Source organism: Mus caroli, unplaced genomic scaffold (assembly GCF_978045245.1).
Source record: "Mus caroli unplaced genomic scaffold, Mus_caroli_1 scaffold_13, whole genome shotgun sequence".
NCBI classification, from domain to species: Eukaryota; Metazoa; Chordata; class Mammalia; order Rodentia; family Muridae; genus Mus; species Mus caroli.
This window is the reverse complement of record NW_028227268.1, coordinates 42,088,522-42,111,196: the sequence shown is the minus strand read 5'-3', so window position 1 is coordinate 42,111,196 and position 22,675 is coordinate 42,088,522. Positions and strand designations below refer to the sequence as shown.

Genomic DNA, 22,675 nt, shown 5'->3' with positions numbered 1-22,675 from the left:
AAAAAATCATCATGCAGTCAGTCTCTAGAATTCCCAAGATCTGTTCATGGTATCAGCATCCCCACAGTAATGGGGAAGAAAACAGGATCCTGCAAGGGCAGGTCCCTAATCTGCATATCTCCAGCAGTACTTTTTAATCTTGGTTTGCAGTAAATCAGTGCTCTCCTGTGAGAGATGTGAAGACAGTGAACGTTTGCAAAAACAAGGTGGTCAGAAGCCTGGCAGCCACCAGCAGCCTTTAGCTGCCGCCTTTTGACTACTCACTCTAGGGAATCCACCAAAAGAACACCAAGAGAGTAAACTGTGATCAAATGAGCTCTTCTTTGGGTAGATCAAGGTGAGTTCGGGAGAAGGAATGGAAGGCTTATTAAAGTATCTGTCTCTGTGAAGAGTTCTGTGGCTCTTGCCAGCTGCAATCCTGGCCTGCTTGCTACTCAGGTGTTAAGCAGGATGACTGAGGGCAAGTGTTTAAATCAACCACATGGCTACATGTTTATAAAGGAACCTGGGTCTTCCGACCTTGTTGCTTTATGCAGAGGAGGCGCAACGAGAGATGGGGCAGTTAGGAATTTGCATTAAGGACACCTGCCAGGGCTGAGTAAGGACAACCGTGACCTTCTGACTAATCTGTTAGAAAAAGAAGGCAATGATTTTAAGGACAGTTCTCTAATGCATGTCAACGCTGCCTAGATATGCTGATACTTTCGAGGCTTAAAAACAGGTTGCAGAGGTCGCCCTGGATTTTCTTCTTTGAGATCTGAGTTTCGTGGCTCAGGCTGGCCTCTAATTTGTGGTCCTTCTGCCCTAGCTTCCTGATTACTGGGATTATAGGTGTAAGCCACCATGCCCAACATCATAGTTTCTTAACTTAATATCAGCATTGAACTCCTACTTCCTCTCTTTCAGAAAGGCTATTTTCTGCCTACTTTCTAGTTATTACTATCTAGTAACATATCCAGATTTGTCAGGGCCCAGATAATGACTTTTAGCCCTTTCATTCTGCTGAAGTTGTAGATTCCCCCCTCTCTCTCCCTCCTCCCCTCACCTCTCTCTTTCTCTTTTGATAGGGTTTCTCTGTGTAGCCCTGGCTGTCTTGGAACTGACTTTGTAGACCAAGCTGGCTTTGAACTCACAGAGATCTGCCTGCCTCTGCCTCCCAAGTGCTGGGATTAAAGGTATGTGTGTGTGGCCACTGCTCAGGGATTTCTCTCTTTTGAATACATAACTATTGTTTAACAATGATGCATCTATTTACCAAGGACTCCAGGGACAGTCACACAATGTAGCCTGGAGTTTACCTTCTATTAGTGAGAGTTGAAAGTATGGTGTAAGGAAGAATCCAATAGCTGGAACTTCCATATTTCAGAAAGAGGCTTTGAAGAGACCCCAGTGGTAGCCATTAGAGAGCCTGGCCTTATAAAAGGCCAGTCATGGTTGGCAGAAACTGTAAATAAAAGGATAATAGGATATGGCTTTGGAAACTTAAAAAGTAGGGTATTTGGTGATTTCCCTTTAAAAATCCATAAGAGCTCCATTAACTTGCAACCAAATCAGGGCCACACAGAAAGTGTGGCTGTCAAGCATCCCCACATGTATAATAGGGTTTGAAAATGGTACTGTCTCTTATCAGGATTCTCCACCACTCAGCTACAGAGGACTGTCTCCACCTAACATGGCACGGGACCTTCTTATCTGGGACTTAGCATCAGCTGCCACATTTAGAACACTTCTCCCACCTCATTTGCAGCTTCTCGCCTACAGATCACACACCTAGAGCTGATTTTCGTGAATTTGCACAATATAAAAATTACACTTGTGAGTCTGCATCACAGAATTCAGAAAGAGGCTGATACCTATTCTCCCTTCCTTTTCTTTCTTCTTTTTTCTTATTTTTACCAATAGAGTAGCACTACTTCTCTTCTTCTCTTCTCTTCTCTTCTCTTCTCTTCTCTTCTCTTCTCTTCTCTTCTCCTCTCTCTCTCTCTCTTCTCTCTCTCTCTCTCTCTCTCTCTCTCTCTCTCTCTCTCTCTCCTTCTCCCCTCTCTCTGTTGGATATATTTTCCTTTTCTTCTGAGTTCCCTTTCTGATCATCTCTCGTTGTTGCTTACATTCTATCTTGGTTTCTCCTTTTATCATGCCTTCTCTCTTTGCTGACTTCCATTCTGGCATGAACTCAAGTTCATCTACGTGCCTTGAAGCTCCTTGGCTTTGTGGTTAAGCCTAGACATCTCTGACATTTTTGGCCACATTCCTTCCTGTAACCTCTGATCTTGCCCTCAAGGATGACCCACTGCTTTCAGAACACAGTCAGACTATCCCCAAATACCTTCTCTGATTTTGTCACACTATTTTCTTCTTCCCACAATGCATTGTCCCGTCTCACCTGGACATTCCTCCCCGAATCCCAGATCCCAGCAGCTTTTATTTATGGCTTTATTGAAGCATATAATATACTTATTTGTTATATTTTATTTATTATTTATTTTTATATGAAGCATATAATATACTTATTTATTGAAGCCATATAATAAACTCCAAGGTTCTAAACTATACAACTCGGGGGGGGGGATGGGGAGAGAGAGAGAGAGAGAGAGAGAGGGAGAGAGGGAGAGGAAGAGGGAGAGGAGAAAGATGGAGAGAGCAGGAGGCTTCCATTAAATAGGATGGACCAGGAGTACATGGCCCCTGAGGACAGACTGATGGAGCAAGACAGCCCTGTTGAGACTCAAACAGCAGGTAACTTGGGGAGTGCACCTGGGAAGATAGGCAGTCTAGTGTGGAAAAATACATTAGGGGTAATCACCCAGTAATTGGGCTAAAACTGATTAAAGAAATCAATAGGACTCAGTGTTGATTATTGCGGGGCTGGCCAGGGCATATTAAGAACTAATAGAGTATCTAATAGTATCTACAGTATATCATTTGTCTTTTGTTTAAAAATGTTCTTTAGTTTTTTTTAATTTACTTTATTTTTAATTATGTGTCTGTGTATGGGTATGTGCACATGTGCATAGGTGCCTAAGGAGGCCACAATAGGGTGTTTGATCCCCTAAAGTTGGGGTTAGAGGTGGTTGTGAGATGTCCAGTATGGGTTCTGGGAACTGAACTCTGGTTTTCTTTAAGAGTGGTAAATGGAACTGGAGAGATGCCCAGTGGTTAAGAGGTCCTGAGTTCAAATCCCAGCAACCACATGGTGGCTCACAACCATCTGTAATGGGATCCAATGCCCTCTTCTGGGACATCTGAAGACAGCTACAGTGTACTCATATAAATATAATAAATCTTAAAAAATAAAAAGAGTGTTAAAGTGCTCTTAACCATCTCTCCCGCTCAGTGGTTCCCAATCTTTGGGTCTCAATACCTTTTGGGAATGCATCGAACAACCCTTTCTCAGGGGTTGCCTATGACTCACAACGATAGCAAAATTATGGTTATGATGAAACAATAAAAATAATTATATGATTGGGGTCAATGCAGCATGAGGAACTGCATTAAAGGACTGCAGCATTGGGAAGGTTGAGAACTACTGCTCTGGCTCCTTCTCTTTCTCTTTCTCTTTAATGTGTGTGAATGATGTGGATTTAGGGGGTATGCATATTCATGTGTATGTTGGTGTGGGCACCCTCAGTACAGGTCCCTGTCCTCCACTTTTGGACAGTCTCTTGCTTACTGTTGCATACACCAGGTTCAATAGCTTCCAGGTTTTCTCCTGTCTCTGCCTCCCAGCTGGGGTGTACGTGTACTGGGATTAGAGATTAGCACTACTGTATCCATCTTAAATTTTTTCTTGATATTTACTTATTTATGTTGTATGTATGTATGAGGGTGTGGCCCAGCTATGGCTGACTTACAGAAGTCTATTCCACCATGTGGCTCCTACAGATTGAATGTAGACTTGATTGGAAGTGCCTTTACCTGCTGCGTCATCTTCCGATATTCCTGCCCCTTTCACTGAGGGGCCTGGGTATTTGAACTCTGGTCCTCATGGTTGCGTGGCTTTCTCCAAGGAGCCATCTGCAGCCCAGCTTCCTTTATTTTTTGAGACAGGGTCTGTCACTGTCTTAGCGTGCTGGGCACTGGCACCTCTCAAATGAGGACTGCCCTGTCTTTATATTTGGTACTTTGAATGCAATGATTCTGTCTTACCAGGAATCAAGCTGATTTTTTTTTCCACTAAGAAAACTGTGTGAATTTCCTGATTAATTAGTTGCTTTGTTTTTGGAAGAAGTGATTAGACCTAAAATAATCTCATAACATTTGAATAATTTTCCTATGATTACAAAATGCGTGACAATTATAGAAAAATTGACATTCCTTTGTTTGGACTTAAGCTTAAAAGAAGACTCAAAGTAAGGACTATTAAATACATGTAGGGTTGAAGAGATGGCTTAGTTGTTAGGAGGGCTGGCTGATGTTCAAGAGGACCTATGTTTGATTCCCAGCACCCACATGAATGATAACAACTGTCTATCATTCACATTCCAGGGGTTCTGATGCCCTCTTCTAACCTCTGAGGGCACCAGGTATATACATGGCATATGGAAATACATGCAAGCAAGCAAGACACTCATACACATAAAATACATAAATTTAAAATAATCATATGCAAAAATATTTTTCTTGTAATTTCTTTTGTAGAAAGGGAAGCTGGAATAATAATGTGTCCAAGAGAAGCAAAGGATCATGGTTATCTTTCATAGAAAAGCCTGGGACCTGCAGGATGAGGCCAAGAGTGCACAGCACCTGGGGAAAACTAAGCCAGTATTACTGTCTGTACCACAGTCCTGTGAGAACTCAGTGAGAAAAGTTCATCTCAAGGAACCATCTTATGCGCTTGTCTCTAGTGGTTCCTATCTGTATCCAAAGCTGTGTGACTCAGAATCACAGGCAGTCGAGTCTCAGGGACACACATGGCCCAGGGGCTCTTATTCCACACGTGCACAAGACATGCTAAGCCTAAAGGCAGAACTTCATATTTACCTTGCAGGTTTTGTTGTTGTTGTTTTTTAATGATTCTAGCCTGACAAGATGTTCTGCATCCTGATTCTGCCGTCCACAATGAAAGCCATTCTTCCGGGGCTGTGTCCTTGGCAAATTCAGTGAGTAGTACTTTGTCGAAGTTTCTGAAGACTGTCATATGGGCCTTTCCTAATTAATTATCACTACACGTATGCTGACTTTTTTTTTTTTTTTTTTTTTGGTTTTTTCGAGACAGGGTTTCTCTGTATAGTCCTGGCTGTCCTGGAACTCACTTTGTAGACCAGGCTGGCCTCGAACTCAGAAATCCGCCTGCCTCTGCCTCCCGAGTGCTGGGATTAAAGGCGTGCGCCACCACGCCCGGCCGTATGCTGACTTTTATAGCTTTCCTCCCTCTAAAACTTCTTAGAGCTATTTTAGAAATCTGTGGAAATTTTATATTAGGTTCAACAATGTAATTTTAAAAAATGGTACTTGGAGTGGAGACACAGGGCTTTGGGCATGCCAGGCAAGTGTTCCGTCGCTGATGTGCACACCCCACTCTACAGACGGGGTCTTGCTGCATAGATCAAAATGGCCTGACCCTTGTTATGTATTATAGCCTGGCCTCTAACCCATGATGCTCCTGTCTCAGCCTTCTAAGTACTAGGGTCACAAGTATGTGGTACCATGTCCAGCTGATGTACTTGTCATTTTGGGATCTTAGTTCATACTAGCCAAACAGGGACATCTTCAGCTGCTCCTTTCACACTGCTGGTCAGCTTCTGGAAGGTGGAGGCCCAGTTGGACATGCCTCCCCGTGTTCTCTGGATATGAGTTAGCTGGCCTGGATGTCTGAACTAACAAAGCACCCAGCTGTCCTTGTTTCCCTCGCTGGGCTTTACATATCCCCTTAGTGCATAGGTTCAGCTCCAGACTTCTCTCTCCATGTGTAAGACGATACCTTTATATGACACCCTTGGCCCTGAGGTGATGTCTTCTCACGCCCACTCTACAAGCAACACTGCTCCTCCATTTTCGTTATTTATTTTCCCAAGACTCATTACCTTAGGATTTTCTTGGATCAAATGGCAAATTCATCAAAGTTTCAATCTGTTGAATGATAAGTTTGCCAAATTTACCAAATTTGCATACTTATCAAAGTGTTTTTTTTGTCGTGTGCACTCTCTGAGCTGTGCTCTGAATACTGTGCTCCGGGGCCTTCAGAACCTTGATCATCACATTCAGCTCATTTTTTCCTCCTCATCTCTTGCTCCTGCTGCCCTCCAGCCCCTATTGCCCTGAGTGTACTTAGCAGCTAGTAAGCAGACTCTTCTCTTTCTCTCCTTATCTCCTAGTTTTGGCTACTCCCAGTGGAGCATCACAGCCTGGAATAGGCTGTTTTAAACTATTATTAAGAGAATAAATGAAAGGGCTGGAGAGATGGCTCAGTGGTTAAGAGCACTGACTGTTCTTCCAGAGGTCCCGAGTTCAATTCCCAGCAATCACATGGTGACTCACAATCATCTGTAATCGGGTCCCATGCCCTCTTCTGGTGTGCCTGAAGAGAGTTAGCTACAGTATAGTCATATACATAAAACAAACAAATAAATCTTTTTTAAAAAGGAGAGAGAATAAATGAAAATTGGTCTCTTAGAACTCTGTAGAATCTCCCAGCTGGGTGTAGTGGTGCATGCCTTTAATCCCAGAACTTGGGAAGGAAGAGGCAAGGGTCTCTGAATTCAGGGACAACATGATCTACAAAACAAGTTCTAAGACATCAAGGAGAAAGCCTATCTAGAAAACCAAATAAATAAATAAATAAATAAATAAATCCCAAAGTCATTAACTGTCACTTTACAAAATTAAATAGTTGCAAACCTGTCAAAAGATATTTTCTTTTGGTAAATAGGTAAATTTGGTAAGTTAGATGAAGTACTTATCAGGCAAATTTGATAAATACTAAATATTAAGAGGTAATGACTAAAAGATCTTAAAATTCAGTTGGACTAACATTTCCATAGTGAAAGTGAAGACCTATGGACTTTTCCAGCTGTTTTATAGTTTCAAGTCTGGGTTGGAAAGCATAAAGTGGCCATTTCTAGGCTGGGGATCTGTATGACCTAGAATTAGGTCAACACTTTTGGAAACCATACCCCAGGGCCTAGCACTGCTCTTTGGAAATAGCTATGTGGACTTCTTTGCCTTGAGTGCATGACACCTCTCAAGGTGCCATCTCACAGAAGGACCCACAGATTCATCTCACAGATATCACACCATCTCAGAGAAGGATGTCCTTCCCTGACCATTCTACATAAACGACAGACACCAGTCGGAACATGATATACTTTCCTGCTATAAATCCTTCAAAGACTAAATTAACTAAAAAGCCTTAGTTTTCTCTAACTTGAACATTCTTTAAATGCTATTAAGGGAAAAATATGTATGACTTTAACCCATTAAGTTAAATTTTTAAGTATACAGACCATATGCAATGCACATTGGTGAACTGTGTTTTTGACAAATAGCCCCACTTCTGATTGTATAAGTTCTTAAATCATCACAGCATCTACTCTGAGATTGCAATACGGTTTCCCCCTCTTCCACACTTTCTGCCTTGCATGCTGACTTGGGCTCAGGGAGTCAGGTCCTGGTCCACTTCTGGTTTCTGCCTGTGGACTGGGTGTTGGTCCCTCTCATTGAGAGTAGTTCTGCACCTTTGGAAGTACACTCAGCCATAGCTCTAGTTCTGCCAGCTTACGCACAGGAGGGAGCCATGGACCCCATAGATTCATGTGATTCAGTGCTTGGCCACTATTAGGAGGTGTGGCCTTATTGGTGTAAGTGTGGCCTTGCTGGAAGAATTGTGTTGGTAGGCTTTGAGGTATCCTATGCTGAAGCTTCAGCCAGTGTGGAATCAGAATCTCTTCCTGGCTGCCTTTGGATCAAGATGTAGAACTTTCAGCTACCTCTTCAGCACCAAGTTTGCATGCACGATGCCATGCTTCCCACCATGATGATAATGGATTAAACCTCTGAACCTGTAAGGCAGCCCCAATTAAATGTTTGCCTTTATAAGAGCTGCTATGTTAGTGGTGTCCCTGCACAGCATTAAAATCCCAACTAAGACAAGGTAGAAAGGAGAAAGTATTTTATCACACTATTATCACTGTGTTTTAATACTGAGAGTTCATCTGTCTTTCTAACCTCTACCCATGCTAGTGTTTTGTGGAGTGATTCCTTTTTTGATTTGTGAGAGTCACACACACACACCCTCACCCCACACACATGTTCTCTAAGTTCCCACTCTCCTTAAGTGGACAGCAATTTGATTCTCAAGCAGTGCATTGGGGAAATGTCTATGTCATTAGGCTTGGTCTCATTGGAGATATCTCTATCTCTATGTATCTCCAATGTATATGCATGTATGTATATGTATATATACATACATATATATGTGTGTATGAATTAAAGATGTGCTTATTTTTACTTTATGTGTATGGGTGCTTTGTCTGCATGTATGCCTGTGTACCACATGTGTGTAGTGACTGCAGAGGCTAGAGGAGAGTGTGATCTCTTAGTTGAGCTACAGATTGTTGTTAGCTACCTTGTTGGTGCTAGGAATTGAACCTAGGTCCTCTGAAAGAGCAACAAATGCCCTTAACTGCTAATACATCTCTCCAGCCTCCAGTTTTATGCTGTTATACTTATTGACTCCACAGCATTTATATGAGAAAGTTCAAATGCATACTTATAGGAGTTTGTAGGCTCTGGCTCATTTCTTCCAGTCTTCCTTTGATTCCTTGCAATCTCCAGTTTCTCCCTCTGTGCTGATGGAGGACATTGCCCTCCATCAAGATTTCTCTTTCTGCTCTCTTCTCTGGGGGAATCCTGCTCCACCGTGCCTGCAGCTGGCCACTTCCCTGAAGTTGTTTGACTTGAGTAGTTTGTCTTTATGGCCCCCATACCCACTCACAACCCAATGTCTAGTGTGTGTCCTGTAAATGCCTGCTGAGTAATGGCATGAAATAGAACAGTGTTTGCTGCAGATAAACCACTAGGTTAAGTGTGTTACGGTTATATAAGATCCTGATCCCAACATAGCTCACAGGACCTGAGATAAACACATTAAGGAAAGCTTTTTAAAATCCCATTAGAGTTATAGCTGACATTCATGTTAGGAAAACGCCAAACAGCACGAACCACGGTGCTATCCACTAATTATCCGGTGAATTTGGGAATACCTCAGTAGCTCCATTTTGACCTACTTTGAAAAGTTCAGTGTTATGGCCTTTCAAAAACTAATATGACTATTTTAAATGTACATTATCTACCTGCGGAGAGACTGAAAGGATGCACTTTGGGATTTATTCTTTCCACATGAAAGAGAATGATGGACACGTCACAAAGCAAATAAATAGCTTTGATCTGCACAAAAATGCCCTTAGAAAGCCTCCATCATAAAGGCAGGTACAAAGGAGGAAGCTTGTGTACCCTGCACCCTAGAGGGAGCTCTATTTCAGAAGCAGGAGGCTCAGGGTCTATAGGCCCAGCACAGAGGGTGAGAAGAGCAGGCGCAGTGTTCACAGGAGACAGCACTCATTACTGTTTGATTTGGGCCCTGGCTTAGTCACACAGAAAACCTTTAAAATTTCTCTCTGTGCTCTTGTTTCCACAGATGGCTCTGAGCATATGTATAAATAGCTTGAGTTTGTTATGTAGAGGCCTGCTATTTGTACATGGGGTTTCCTATCTGGGAAGGGGCAGGTGGGGCCCCACTGCAAACTTCTTGCTTATGAGGACTGACATCTCCTGGTGGTGTTTAGCAGCCTTGGGTGGGCCCTGCAACGTTGTGACAAGCAGATGTTACAGACAGGGCTGGGCTGTGGGATTCCTCTATCTAGTAGCATTTCTAATCCCCATTACCCTCTACCCCCCTTTCCCTCCAAACCCTCCCCTTATCCTGGCCTTTCTTTACAGCAGATTAGGGGATGTTTACTTTGCATTTTACTTGAAAATAACTTTTAAAATCTGAAGATTTAGTGGTTTTACTTTTTAAAAATCTACTTTTGGCTGTGTGTGGTGGCACACACCTTTAACCTCAGCTTTCAGGAGGCAGAGGCAGGAGGATCTCTGTGAGTTTGAGGCCAGACTAGTTTACACACCAAGTTCTAGCATAGCTAGGACTATGCAGAAAGATCTTATCTCAAAACCAACCCAACCCAACCCAATAAAACAAGATGATGGAAACAAATCCCAAACAACCAATTTTGTGGTCTCAATTCAGCAAATCAGCCATGTTAAAATCTGATGTGCTCAGCCTGATCCATTCCTATCAGCTATGAAGCCTCATAAACTTTGTTGTGTGTAGAGATTTGGATTCCTGTATTGCTTTAGAAGCCTTGGATGGACCCTGCACCTTGCCCAATGAGCAAATATTCTCAACAATGTCAATGCAAAGGACTCTAGGGAGCCTGACACAAAGAGGAAGCTCATCACTGCTTCCTCATAATGGATGCATGCTGTTTAACTGCATGGAAATATCATAGTCTACTTAACCATGTAAAGTCTTAATGGACTCTCATATAGCTCTAATGCACTCACAATTTTTAAAAAAGATTTTATTTATTTATTATATATACAGTGTTATGCCTGCAGGCCAGAAAAGGTCACCAGATCTCATTATAGATGGTTATAAGCCATCATGTGATTGCTGGGAATTGAACTCAGGACCTCTGGAAGAGCAGCCAGTGCTCTTAACCTCTGAGCCATTTCACCAGCCCCCATATTCACAAATTTTAAAAAAGCTATACTATCTTTCCTGACTAGGATCATTTTTACTCTGTGTGTGTTTGTGTGGAGTGTGTGTGTGTGTGTGTACATGTGTGTGCAGGTCTGCTTGTCTGCATGTGCACACTTTGGAGGACCATGTGCACATTAGAGGTTGATGTCAGTCAGGTTTTTCTTGTGTTGTTTTCCATCTCATTTTCCGAGACAGGACCTCCCAATGAATCTGGAGCTTGCTAGCTGGCAGCACGACGTGCCCATCTCTGTCGCCAGCACGTGCCTCAGTAGCTGGCTTTGAGAGGGGTCAGAAGTCAGGTTCTTAAGCTTGCAGAGCAGGCACTTTATCGAGTAAGCCACCTCTCCAGTCCACTTCTGCTCTTTGTGGACAGGACCAGCTTCACATACTTCACTTCTGAGCACTCCTACCTGGATATACCTCATCCTCTCCCAAACCTGATCCTCTCTGTATTGAAGACTATGATAAAAAACACCCATTTCTCTGTTCGAAGTGACTGCCACTGGATACCCACACTATGACAATCTCATTGCTCTGGCTGCTGGGAACTGGGATTTTGGGACAACAGACCTCAGATTATGCCCTTACTTTCCCTGAGAATTATTTGCAGACATCTCCAGTCATACAGAAGGAGCCACTTGGGGACAGTAAAGATGGTAAACAGAAGATAAAAGATGGAGGTTGTGACAGGCTTTGAATTTCTAATCATAGTTGTCCCTCTGCCAACGAATGCCAGGAGCAGATACACTTCCTGAGGTGTTTGACTGCTAAACACAAATGACAGCTTGGTTGGGCATATAATTTTTGAGTCCTAACTTTTACCTCTCAAAAGACTGAAGATATTGCTCCAGGGGGTTGAGATATTTACTGCTGCTGGAAAGGCAATCTTATTTTTTGTCTCCCATAAGGGAATTGTCCACATTCCTATTTGTGCACACTGACACACAGATACACACAGACACACACAGACACAGACAAACACACACACACACACACACACACACACACACACACACACACACACAGAGAGAGAGAGAGAGAGAGAGAGAGAGAGAGAGAGAGAGAGAGAGAGAGAGAGAGAGAGATGGAGGGAGGATATCCTTAAATTCAAAGCCATTATGGTAACACACAGCCATTCACTAGCTCTCCACATAAAATACCTGGAGTATAGAGAAATTTTCTTCTTAAAGCTTTAAATGAACATGTTTTACAGAGTATAAAACACCATCCTGCAAGATGCATCTTCCTTCATATAATTGCCTGTTGTAGCTATGGCAACCTATCAATTATAAGTCCCATCTAAATTTTAGAGAGGTTAAAATTAAATACATATAGGTAGATCTTTGAGAATCCACAATCACTTTTGCTCCACAGCGTCCTTTTCAAGCACACCTGCCATTTGAATGTAAGACCTTTGTTCTAGGTCCTCTCTGATGCTTTCTAAATCATCGTTCTTGGGTCTGGAGAGATGGCTCAGAGGTTAAAAACACTTGCTACTTTTGCAGGGACTCAAGGTCTGTTCCTAACACTCATGTCAGGTGGTACAGATCACCTATAACTCCAGCTCCAGGGGCATCTGGTCTCTTGTGTAAGTGTTCCCTCTCACCCCACATACCATATAGTTAAAAAGCATAAATCACCATTCTCATCTATATGCTGCCTTATCATTATTCTTCAAATCTATTTTCTGTGACATCGACTGCTGTTTTCACTCTTTAACACTGACCTAACAGCTTTAAAATCTTTGGCTTGACTTGGCTACCTGAATATTTTTAGCTGTTTCTCAGTCAGTGCTTTCATTCATCTCCATATGTCCTATACTTTTTGAAGCAGAGAGCTTCTATAATATAGATTTCCTGTTATAATTCTTTCAGAAGTAGGCTTTTCTTTTAGCTCTTATGTGTATCTTTCCTGCTGTTCGTATCTGTCCTTATAGGCCCCATGGCAAAGAAGACATCTTTCAGCCTTGGGGTCCTCACATGAAAGGGGGCACGTGGAGGCTTCTGGGCTCCTCTTCCAGTCCACCTGTTTGTAGTTAGAATCCCCAGCTCAGCTTTTAAGCTGGGAGCCGGCTCATGTGCACAGCTGCCAGTGTGGTTTCAAAGTCTTTTACTTATTAAGGAACTGCTGATGTGAGCAGGACTCTGCATCCTGCCTCCTCGACAGCTCACTGACAAGGAGAGTCTGAAATTATGTCTAGTTGTTTAGTTGTTAAGGAAGAGTGAAGGAGAAGCTGCAGCCCTCAGCACATCACATACCCGCGGCTCTTCCAGCGCATAAACTTTTTAGTTGCTGACTTTATATCTTGAAATACCTAATCACTTGGTCTCTGAATACATTGCATGACTTAGAGCTATACTATGAACAGTGCAGGGAAGGAGGTGCTCATAAGGGCAGGGCGCTGTAAAGGGATTCTTCCTGTCTTTCACATTTTCTGGCAGGCAAGGTACAAATGTCTGTGAGGAAGGGCCAGAGGCACCCTAGTGCCAGCTGGCCCTCATTCATGGCAGCTAACTGCTTAACAGCTTTCAACTAGTATTACAGAGACCCTTCCGCGTGCCCAGCACTGCTTACCACATGAGGACTGCTGTGAAGAGCGGAAACAAAGCCTCTGTCCCGTGGACTCATATGTCAGCCATTGTACTGCAGTAAGCACTCACAGGAGAGGCTTGTCGGGTCGGATGCAAATAGAAGCCTGGCTCCCTGTAGGGCAGCCGGGGAAGGCCTACAGGGTGACAGGACCACAAGGGAAGGCCATCTCTGCCACTGGGTCAGTGTTTGAGTAGAATTTCCAATCTATACACTGAGGAAAGTGTCCCTCCTTCCCTGTTTCCATATGGATCTCTACTGCAGCAAAGGAATGTGACCCATGACCACTCACTTTTAAACCGTACTACTTCACTAATTCTAAATAGCCCAAGATGACCATGGTGACAGGTTCCTGCAGTCTAAACACTCGAGAGGGTGACACAGGACAAAGACAGTAAATTGGAGGCCAACTTGGGCTATATGGCAAGACCCTGGAGGTGGGAGGAAGTACTTATATACTCCACTGAGATGGGTCAAAATTAATGAAAAAGCTAGGCATAGTGCGCATGCCTTGAATCCCAGCACTTGGGAGGCAGTTTGAGGCTAGCTTGGTTTACATAATGAGTTCCATGGCAGAGGTATATAGTGAGACCCTTTCTTGAGAGAACAAAGAAAGAACAAATCCTCTATGGCTGTCAATCTGGTTAGTCTCAACTGTGTTAATTTTGCTTGTAGATTTTTAGTTGGAATATAAATTACATTGCTGGGTATCCAGCTATTTGGGGGAAGCAGTCTAGAAATGCCTGCTACAGATCACGAAAACGTTTCCCAAGGAGTGGGGAGGTACAGGGAATATCTGGAAGGGGTTGGGATGGGGTGGGAGAGGAATGACAGTCAGGAGCTGAGGTCGCTGGGATGTGACATTTTCTGTTTCTCCCACCATGGTCAGGAGGTGCTTCTCTCCGTGCCACTCTCTGTGTCCTCCCTGGGAAGGGACAGCCTACCTAACAGTTTGATGGAGAGTGAAAGGAAAGGCAGAGAGAGAGACAGAGACAGAGACAGAGACAGAGAGAGAGAGAGAGAGAGAGAGAGAGAGAGAGACAGGGAGAGAGAGACAGAGACAGACAGACAGACAGACAGGGAGCGAGTATGCTCCATCTGAGAAGCAGGTCAAGTGTTCAGCTATTCAGCAACAGTGCCCCTTTACCTTTACTGAAACAGATATAGTTACGGCTTCTAAGAAGCAAGGCAGCAGATGGCACTAACTTCTGCTTTCACCGTAGACACAGAACAGGAAAAAGGAAATTTCCATGTCTGAGACTGGGGCTCTACTGAGGTTTCCAGCATCCAGACAGGCAAATGCCTGGACAGCTGCTTAGGGCAGATGGGTCCTTTGACAGCTTAATATTGCAGGTTTTTGGTGACTTCTTTGTTAGGAAGGGCCAACATGACACCATCTGTTTACTGATGGGCAGAATCCTCACTACTGGCAGGTAGTCATGCCGAGTGAAATGCACACTAAGAGGCAGGTCCACTGTGTCTACTGCCTGTGAGCAGACTGGTGTGGCTGACCTTGCCTCCACAGCCTCAGAAAGCTCAGCTTCCCTGTGTCCCTGTTACGGGGGAGATTGGGAACAGCAGGAACAGCAGGAGGATCAAGATACAGAAATATCATAAAGCACATCACTTGCCGAGACAGCTCTTTTGTTCTACTTCTCTAATCAGGAAAAGGAGCATATGAAGGAATTCAGAACCATCTATAAAATGCTAAAACCAGGCTGCCATCTATTAACTGAAAAAAGTATGGGAGCATATTCATTGTCAAAGGCTGGCAGTGAACAAGCAGTCTCAGTGCCATCTTTCTCCCAGAGTTGAGGTGTTCCTTCTCCAGAGGCTGAGCCTGTTTCCTGCATAGCTTTTGGGATAGCTACATGTGTATATGTCTACTTATACCTGCAGCTGTACATGTTGGATTAGTAGGAAAAAAGGCAAGGTGCATCAAGATACACGGAGCAAATCACCCTAAGTAAAGACGCTGCAACAAAGAGTGTTCCTACTATAATACAGATATTTGGGGGGAGGAGGAGTGCCCACATGCTAGGGTAATAGACATGAGGCAATGTCCAGCTCCCAGTGTGCATTCTAACCTAGACGTGGAGTTTGTCTCTATAAGGAGATATCTGTGTCCACACACATGGCTAGCCACACATACCATTCCAACTGTGCCTTGCCCTCCCTCCTACTTCAGAAATGGCTTTGCATCAACAGAGTGCTCTTGCTGTCCTACTGGCTCTTGTGTGAAAAGAAAGGCACTGAGAAGTCCTGCAGGAGGCAAACCTGATGGCTTCACTGGCATATCCCAAACACATCTAACTTTAGAGATTTCTCATCTGTGGACTCTAGCTGGCATGGTTCTGTCTGATGTTTCTGGGTGGCATCTGTTCTAATGGTTTATCCATGAGTTGAATATCTTTTGGTGCATGTGTGTATACTGGGGATTGAGTCTGATGTGCTGTGCTTCTGGGCATTTCCCTCACCCCGAACTCCATCCTTAGCCCTGAAGAATCTGAGGGTTACCTTTCAGAAAACACTTTATTAAAGTCTATCTTCTGGGAAGGGGGTGTAGCGCCGTGGGAAATCACGTGCTTAGCCCACGGTAGCCCACGGACCCCCCAGGCTCCCTCACTGCCTTCAGGTGCTTTAGGTCACATGAAACACACGAGCGCATGCTTGGGGAGGGGAGAGAAGGGGAGGGACAGGAATAACAGGTTCAGGGTGAGGTGAAAGAAAAGGGCTTATTTCCTGAGCTGTGGTTAGTGTGGGACTCCACGGAGGGAAGTGCCAGCAACTGGATGGCTTAAGCTCCCCCAAGAAGATGGTGATGAAGAGCAATGGATTGAATTGACGTGGCCCTTGTCTTCTGTCTCAAGTTAACTCATAAATGTCTGAAATTGTGAGTTGTGTATTCTTGCCATTTGTATACCTGGTAATCTTTGGATGTCAAACATGAATTCTATCTTACTGGTTGTGAAAATTTTTGTGTTCTTATAAATAACAATGAGATCTGCCCCAGGATATTTTCTACGGAAGCAGGTGGGCTTAGCTTTGAAGATTTACCAGACAGTAGCTGCTACAGAAGCACTGTTCATCGGGCCAATTAGTACTTCTCTTCCTGAGGCAAGGTCTCCTGACACAAAGGCCTGTGACTGTGGGGTACCTAGCCTGCCTGTCACTCTCTGGGTGCCATTCCCTAGCTGTGAGGTCCCCTCATCACACACTTGTTAGCTCGTTGGGAGTGCCTAAGGGGGTCTTAAGAGACCTTGCATCTTCTCTTTGGCACTTTCATCTTCAGACTTGCTGGCCTAGTCTCCTCAGGCTACCCAGAGCCTCAGGGAGAGTCCTGTGTTCTACAGCATGGCCTGGTGGCTTTGCCCAGGACTTGCCTTGTTTTCACCTTTCAGCAAGCACTGTCTGACCTTGCCTGATGTCCTAGGCCTTGTAAACATCTTTTCCATATTTATTTCTGTTGTTGTTTAAGTGAGGGTTATAGAGGTCTAATCCCTGTCACTCCATCTTGACTCTCTCTCTCTTTTATTGTTTCTTCCTTTTTTTTTTTTCCTTGAGACAGGGTCTTTGTATAGCTCTGGCTGGTCAGGAACTCACCATGTTCAGCAGGCAGGCCTTTGAACTCAAAGAAGCCTGCCTGCCTCTGCTTCCTGAGTGCTGAGATTAAAGTGTGACAGTATGCCTACTCTGTCAAACTCTTGATCCTCTGTCTGCGTGTTGTGAGGGCTAAGATGACAGGAATGTGCCACCACACCCAGACTCTCCTGCTTCTTATATATATATAAATCTTATTCTTCTTTCCCCCCCTTCTCTATCTGCCTTTGCTAATTTTCTCTTGCTGGAGAGTAGCCCTAGGGGAAAGGGGTTACCCAGCTAAATTGAGCTGTGGTTTCAACTTGGGTTAGGGTCTCCCTCCAGCCTCTGTCAAGTCTTCTGCACAGGCCACCCTTCCCTCCGCTTGTATGTATTCTTTGTCACTGGGGTCTGTATGACTGCTGTGTGCCCTGTGACCACTTCTGTTCAGCTCTGCTCTGCAGTTACCAGCCTGCTCTCTGTGTCTTCCCTTCGCCCACTCCTGCACTTACTCAGGAGTGTTACCTGTTAGTGGGAAGCCTTCTATGAAACAGTAGTTTTCTCTTCTGCGGACCTCTTCTCTCCTCAGTCTGGTGAGTACACAGGTAGAGCTGAGCTTTCAAATGGACTTCCCTCCTTGTATTCTAAGGGTATGTAGACTTCCCTCACTGGTTTATGGGCTGACATGCTGTGCAGTTTTGAACCCTGTTCCCTCTGACTTCTGACTTTAAAATTTCTCAGAATGTGCTTAGGGAAAATCTAGGAAACAATGAGTTGTAATGAACCCAATCCCTCTCCCTTCTGGATTTTCATCATCAACACAGGACAGCTAAGATTACATGTAACACCAGTCTGCTTGCAAAGCCTGCTGTGACCTGTGATGACCTCACCAATGATAGAGACCAGACAATAAATTACTATGGCCAAAAAAAATAAAATAAAATTTATTTTCCTCATCAAATAAGTAGCAGGGTGATGATTATAACTTTAAGCTGAAATTTCAAGCCCGATTCTCCTGGTTTTGGGAAAGGGAGATTAATACCTTGTTACTAATTGATCTCCAAGTTCATAAGACAGACACAAGGATAAACTGGGAAAAAGTGTTAGCATCTCGTTAAATTTCTTTTCTTACATCTAGAAATTTTGAAGAAATGACAAATTCTCTCTTCCGTAAGAAGTAGGAGCCCCACACCTAGGAACAATCTGCACACTACAAGAGAGCCACAGATGGGTTGCTGTTCCATCACGGGGTGAAGACCTTTAATGCCAGCTGGAGTTTACTAAACAAGACCTCAGACTGAGACAGGAGCACTTCAACTCCTTGGGCAAGACAACTGTGCTCATTAGTGCAAGTCTTCAAGGCAGAGACAATAAGCTATGATTCCTTCTGCTGTCCGTACTTTGCCACGACTAAATATTTACAGAAAGACACGCTTGCTCATGTGAGCTAGGGACATTTACTGCAGATGCTTCCGTCATAACCTTTCATTCGGAACCCTGCTGCAAGCTTAGCTTTACAGTTGTTGGCCAGATGCAGGGAATCCATCTGGGCCCCAGCCTCCTGGATGATGCCACCCACACAAAGAGCCAGGCTCTTCCTTCTCAGCTACTGCCACACATGTTAACTGTCTCTGGGAATGCTCTCACAGACACCCAACAGAGGGTTTTACTCAAGTCCTGGGCATCCCCCAGTCCAGTTAAGCTGACAATATGGATGAACCATCATAAAGCCTATAAGTGCATCACACACACACACCACAACACACACACACACACACACACACACACACACACACACACCCCACATCACACACATCCTATTTTGAGATAGGATTTCTCTGTGTAGCCTGACTATGTCCTGGAATTCAGGCTGTAGATCAGGTTGCCCTTGAACTCAGAGAAAGACTTACTTCTGCCTTTGAGTGCTGGGATTAATGGAGTGCTACCTCCACTAGGCTTATTCACACACACACACACACACACACACACACACTTTTTTTTTTTATCAATTCTATACATTCTAGAGTGGTCTACCAAATGACCACTAAGCATAATTTATTAGATATATAAATATGCAAAGATCCATTTTGATTTAGAATATAAGGCTTAACAGCAAAGACTAGTGTACTCAGAAGACAGGGGCAGATGGAGCTCTGTGAGTTTGAAGTCTGCCTGGTCAACACAGAGATCATGTCCCAAACAAAACAAGACTGCTTACATTACACTATATACATTTATCAGCAAAAGTAAAGACAGTAGAGCATGTGGTCATGGGTATAACACTAGCCTGCATGTATATTTCTGTACCACATAAGTGTGTAGTGCCCACAGAGGCCAGAACAAGGTATTGGACCCCCTGGAACTGTAATTACAAATGGCTGAAAGCCTCTGGTGCTGAGAACTGAACCTGGGTCCTCTGGAAGAGTAGCTGGTACTCTTAAGTGCTGAGCCATCTCTCCAACTCCCCGTGCTCTCCCCCCCCCCCCCCGACACCATGCTGCTTTAGAGTGAGTTTTCTTGGAATAGGCTCTCTTCTGTCATAACTGTTTCCATAACAATGTCTCCTTGTCCTGGGAGTTTCCTCAACCTTTATAAACCACATACTATCTTAAATCTGCTTTCTAATTTGTTTATAGCCTCAGCAGACACACTAACTGATTATGTTGGGATAAATGTGAAGCAGTGGCCGTAAGAATAATACAGTAATTTCTTTTATTGTTCGGACTGAATTACATGACATTTGGATTGGTAGTAACGAAAGAACCATGAGGGATCTCTCATTGTTGACAAAGCTAGGACCTGGAAAAGCAGAGGATCACTCCTAGCCTTGAAATAAGGCCGGATGCTAATTTCACCTTCTATGAAAAAGATGCTTTAATTTGTCCTTGTGGAGGAAAACAATATATTCACATCGGCCCGAACCAAGCTCGGTGATAAGTATGATTAAACATTTTGTATATTTAAAAGTTGTCTTTTACCTACAAAAATAAAATTTTACCTCTTGAAATGATTCACCAGGACTCCAACAAGTTCTCCAATACGACTCTCATGGGTTGGCTGTTTGCTGAAGAGGCAGACAATGAGGTCTTTGTTGTCTTTTGTATGGAACACTACAAGTTGGTCCTTTCCATTGGAGACACTCAGACCAGTCAACTGCAAGGAGGGAACACACAGAAGGCTATTAGGGTATCTCCTGGAAGGATGAATTAAATCAGGCCATAGCAACGATGGTGACGACTTTAACTTTTATCAAGCTTCATGGAATAAGGAGACAAAAGAAAACAATAAAAGTAAGAAATGAACGTGTTTGGAAATCAAGGTAACAAAATGATGATTCTTTCAGAAAATGAATAAAACTGACAAGCTTCTAGCTTAAGAGACAGAAATGGGGAGACATTATTGCCAGGACTAGGAACACAAGGGGGCTCTCAGTACAGACCACAGTGACACCGAATAGAAGAAGGGATTATTTGAACAACTCTAGGTACAACTGAGTTCAGCAACTTAGACTAAACAATTCCTTGGAAGCACAGGCTACTAAATCCCTCTCTCCTCCAAAGAGCCTGATTGATCTGTGTCTATTGAAGAAATTAAATCTCCTAAAAATTTTAAGAGAGATTCCAGGCCCAGATGATTTCGTTAGTGAATTGTACCACCCATCTAAAGAAATTCCATAAATTCTCCATATCTCTTCTAGGAAATAGAAGGGAACATATTTAACTCATTTTAAGAATCATCATTCTGACACCAAAAATAGATAGCACAAGAAAATAATAAACTGATGCCCGCTATGAACTTGGATATAAAACCATTAGCAAACTAAATCCAATGACATATTTGAAAAATACACAATGAAACAAAAATAAAACAAAACAAAAAAACCCAAAGAAATAAAATACCTGTCCCTTCAATGACTTTTTAAAAGCTAAAATATTTAGAAATCTAACAAAGTGTGTGTATAGGGCCTATATATTGAAAACTATTAAATACTGATAAAGTCAAATTACAATACAAATGAAAAAAAAAGACCCTAAAGATGAAGAGAAAATACATTTAGAGACTGGAAAACTCAGTACTGTTTGGATGTCAATTTTCTATAAACTGATTTATAGATGTAAGACAGTCTCAGACAAAATGTTTTGGTTAAATATCAAAAAGCTGCTTCTGCCGTGTACGTGGGAAGGCGAGGGAGCTAGAACAGCCGCAGCAGTTTTGAAAAAGAAAAGCAAGGTCGGAAGACTTGCGTCGTTGAATTTCATGATAGCTATAAAGCTGAAGTCACCAGGACAACGTAAATGTGAAGAAATGAAAATGAAGATCAGAAATACAGCCACAGAGCTATGACCTGTGTGTCGGCCACAGAGGTGCAAATGTGACTCAGCAGAGGAAGGCAATCTGACAACCTGGGGTAGCTGGGCATCTATTTTCTAACAGAAACAAGTGTTTATTCAAGCCACAGCCCTCACAACTCAATCCAAAGTGGACCAGAGGTCTAAATATAAAACGTTAACTCTCAAACTTCTAGACAAAAACTAATGATAAGAAATTACTGCACCAAAGAAGGCAACGGCATGGCAAGTGAACATGAAATGGTGTTAATGTTCTTAGCAATTTAGAAGATACAAATAAAAATCATAATGAGATACAGACCACAAACCTGCCTGAAAAAAATCCAGAATACAGACATAAACACAGACACACCGACAGACACATAACCACACCCCGACAAAACCTCAAACCTTTGTTAATACAAAATTTATATACATGATTATTTGTAGTAGCCCTGTGATGACTCCAGTGAATATAATCAAATGCCTATCAGCAGGTGCTGGACAAACAAACCAAGAGACAGCTATAAGCAATCCTCAGTCATGAGAAAGAACAAACTGATGGTGCAGATTAGTCTATAACAAGCATAAACAGCAAAGGTGTTACGTTGAGTGTAAGCAGTCAGTCACACACATGATTTCAGTTGTACTCACAATTCTAATATGATGGAGCCACTGTGTGTCCTGACCATGGCAGTGTTTACTACAATGGGTTAAGACTCTCAGACCTGGATACCAGCTTTAAGCATGAAAGCCAATTTTATTACATTCAAATTAAAAATTACAGCTCTCTGACCATTTTGTTCCCAAGGCATCCTACTTTGGGCAACAAAGCAGACATTAGAGTCATCTCTCATCTTGGGCATTTCCCACTGCAGGCAATACTGATGTGCCACCCTCTCACTGCCACTGGTGCCACCAGTGAGCAAGCAACCAGCAGGGACCAGGCAGCTGCAGGACAGTGCATGTGCTGGCACCAGGGCTGGATCTCAGGGGAGTCAGTACAGTCAGGTTCTGGAGACTGTCCAAGCACAGGGGAAGACTCCTCAGTTGTAGATCTGGAAGGCTAGGGAGAACCACCCATTTTACAGAGGAGGAAAGCAGGGTTCAAGGTGCTCAGGGACCAGAGACCAGAAGTCAGGCTACTAATTGATCACACTTGCGGGTTTTTTTTTCCTATCATACCCAGTTTAAATTTTTTTTTTTTTAAGATTTATTTATTTATTACATGTAAGTACACTGTAGCTGTCTTCAGACACTCCAGAAGAGGGCGCCAGATCTCGTTGTGGATGGTTGTGAGCCACCATGTGGTTGCTGGGATTTGAACTCTGGACCTTCGGAAGAGCAGTCGGGTGCTCTTACCCACTGAGCCATCTCACCAGCCCTAAATTTTTCTATTTGCTTCTATTTTCTCCTTCCT

The 22,675-nt window shown here is 43.3% G+C and overlaps 1 protein-coding gene across 3 annotated transcripts in view; it reads right to left on the bottom strand.

Annotated features, from left to right (window-relative positions):
* Myo1d (myosin ID) overlaps positions 1-22,675 on the bottom strand; it is a 303,674-nt gene that overhangs the window by 55,020 nt on the left and 225,979 nt on the right. For all 3 annotated transcript variants that reach the window (XM_085829756.1, XM_021176177.2, XM_085829757.1), the window contains one exon: positions 19,926-20,080. In XM_085829756.1, coding sequence (XP_085685882.1) covers positions 19,926-20,080 — 155 coding nt within the window. The remainder of the gene's footprint in view (positions 1-19,925; positions 20,081-22,675) is intronic.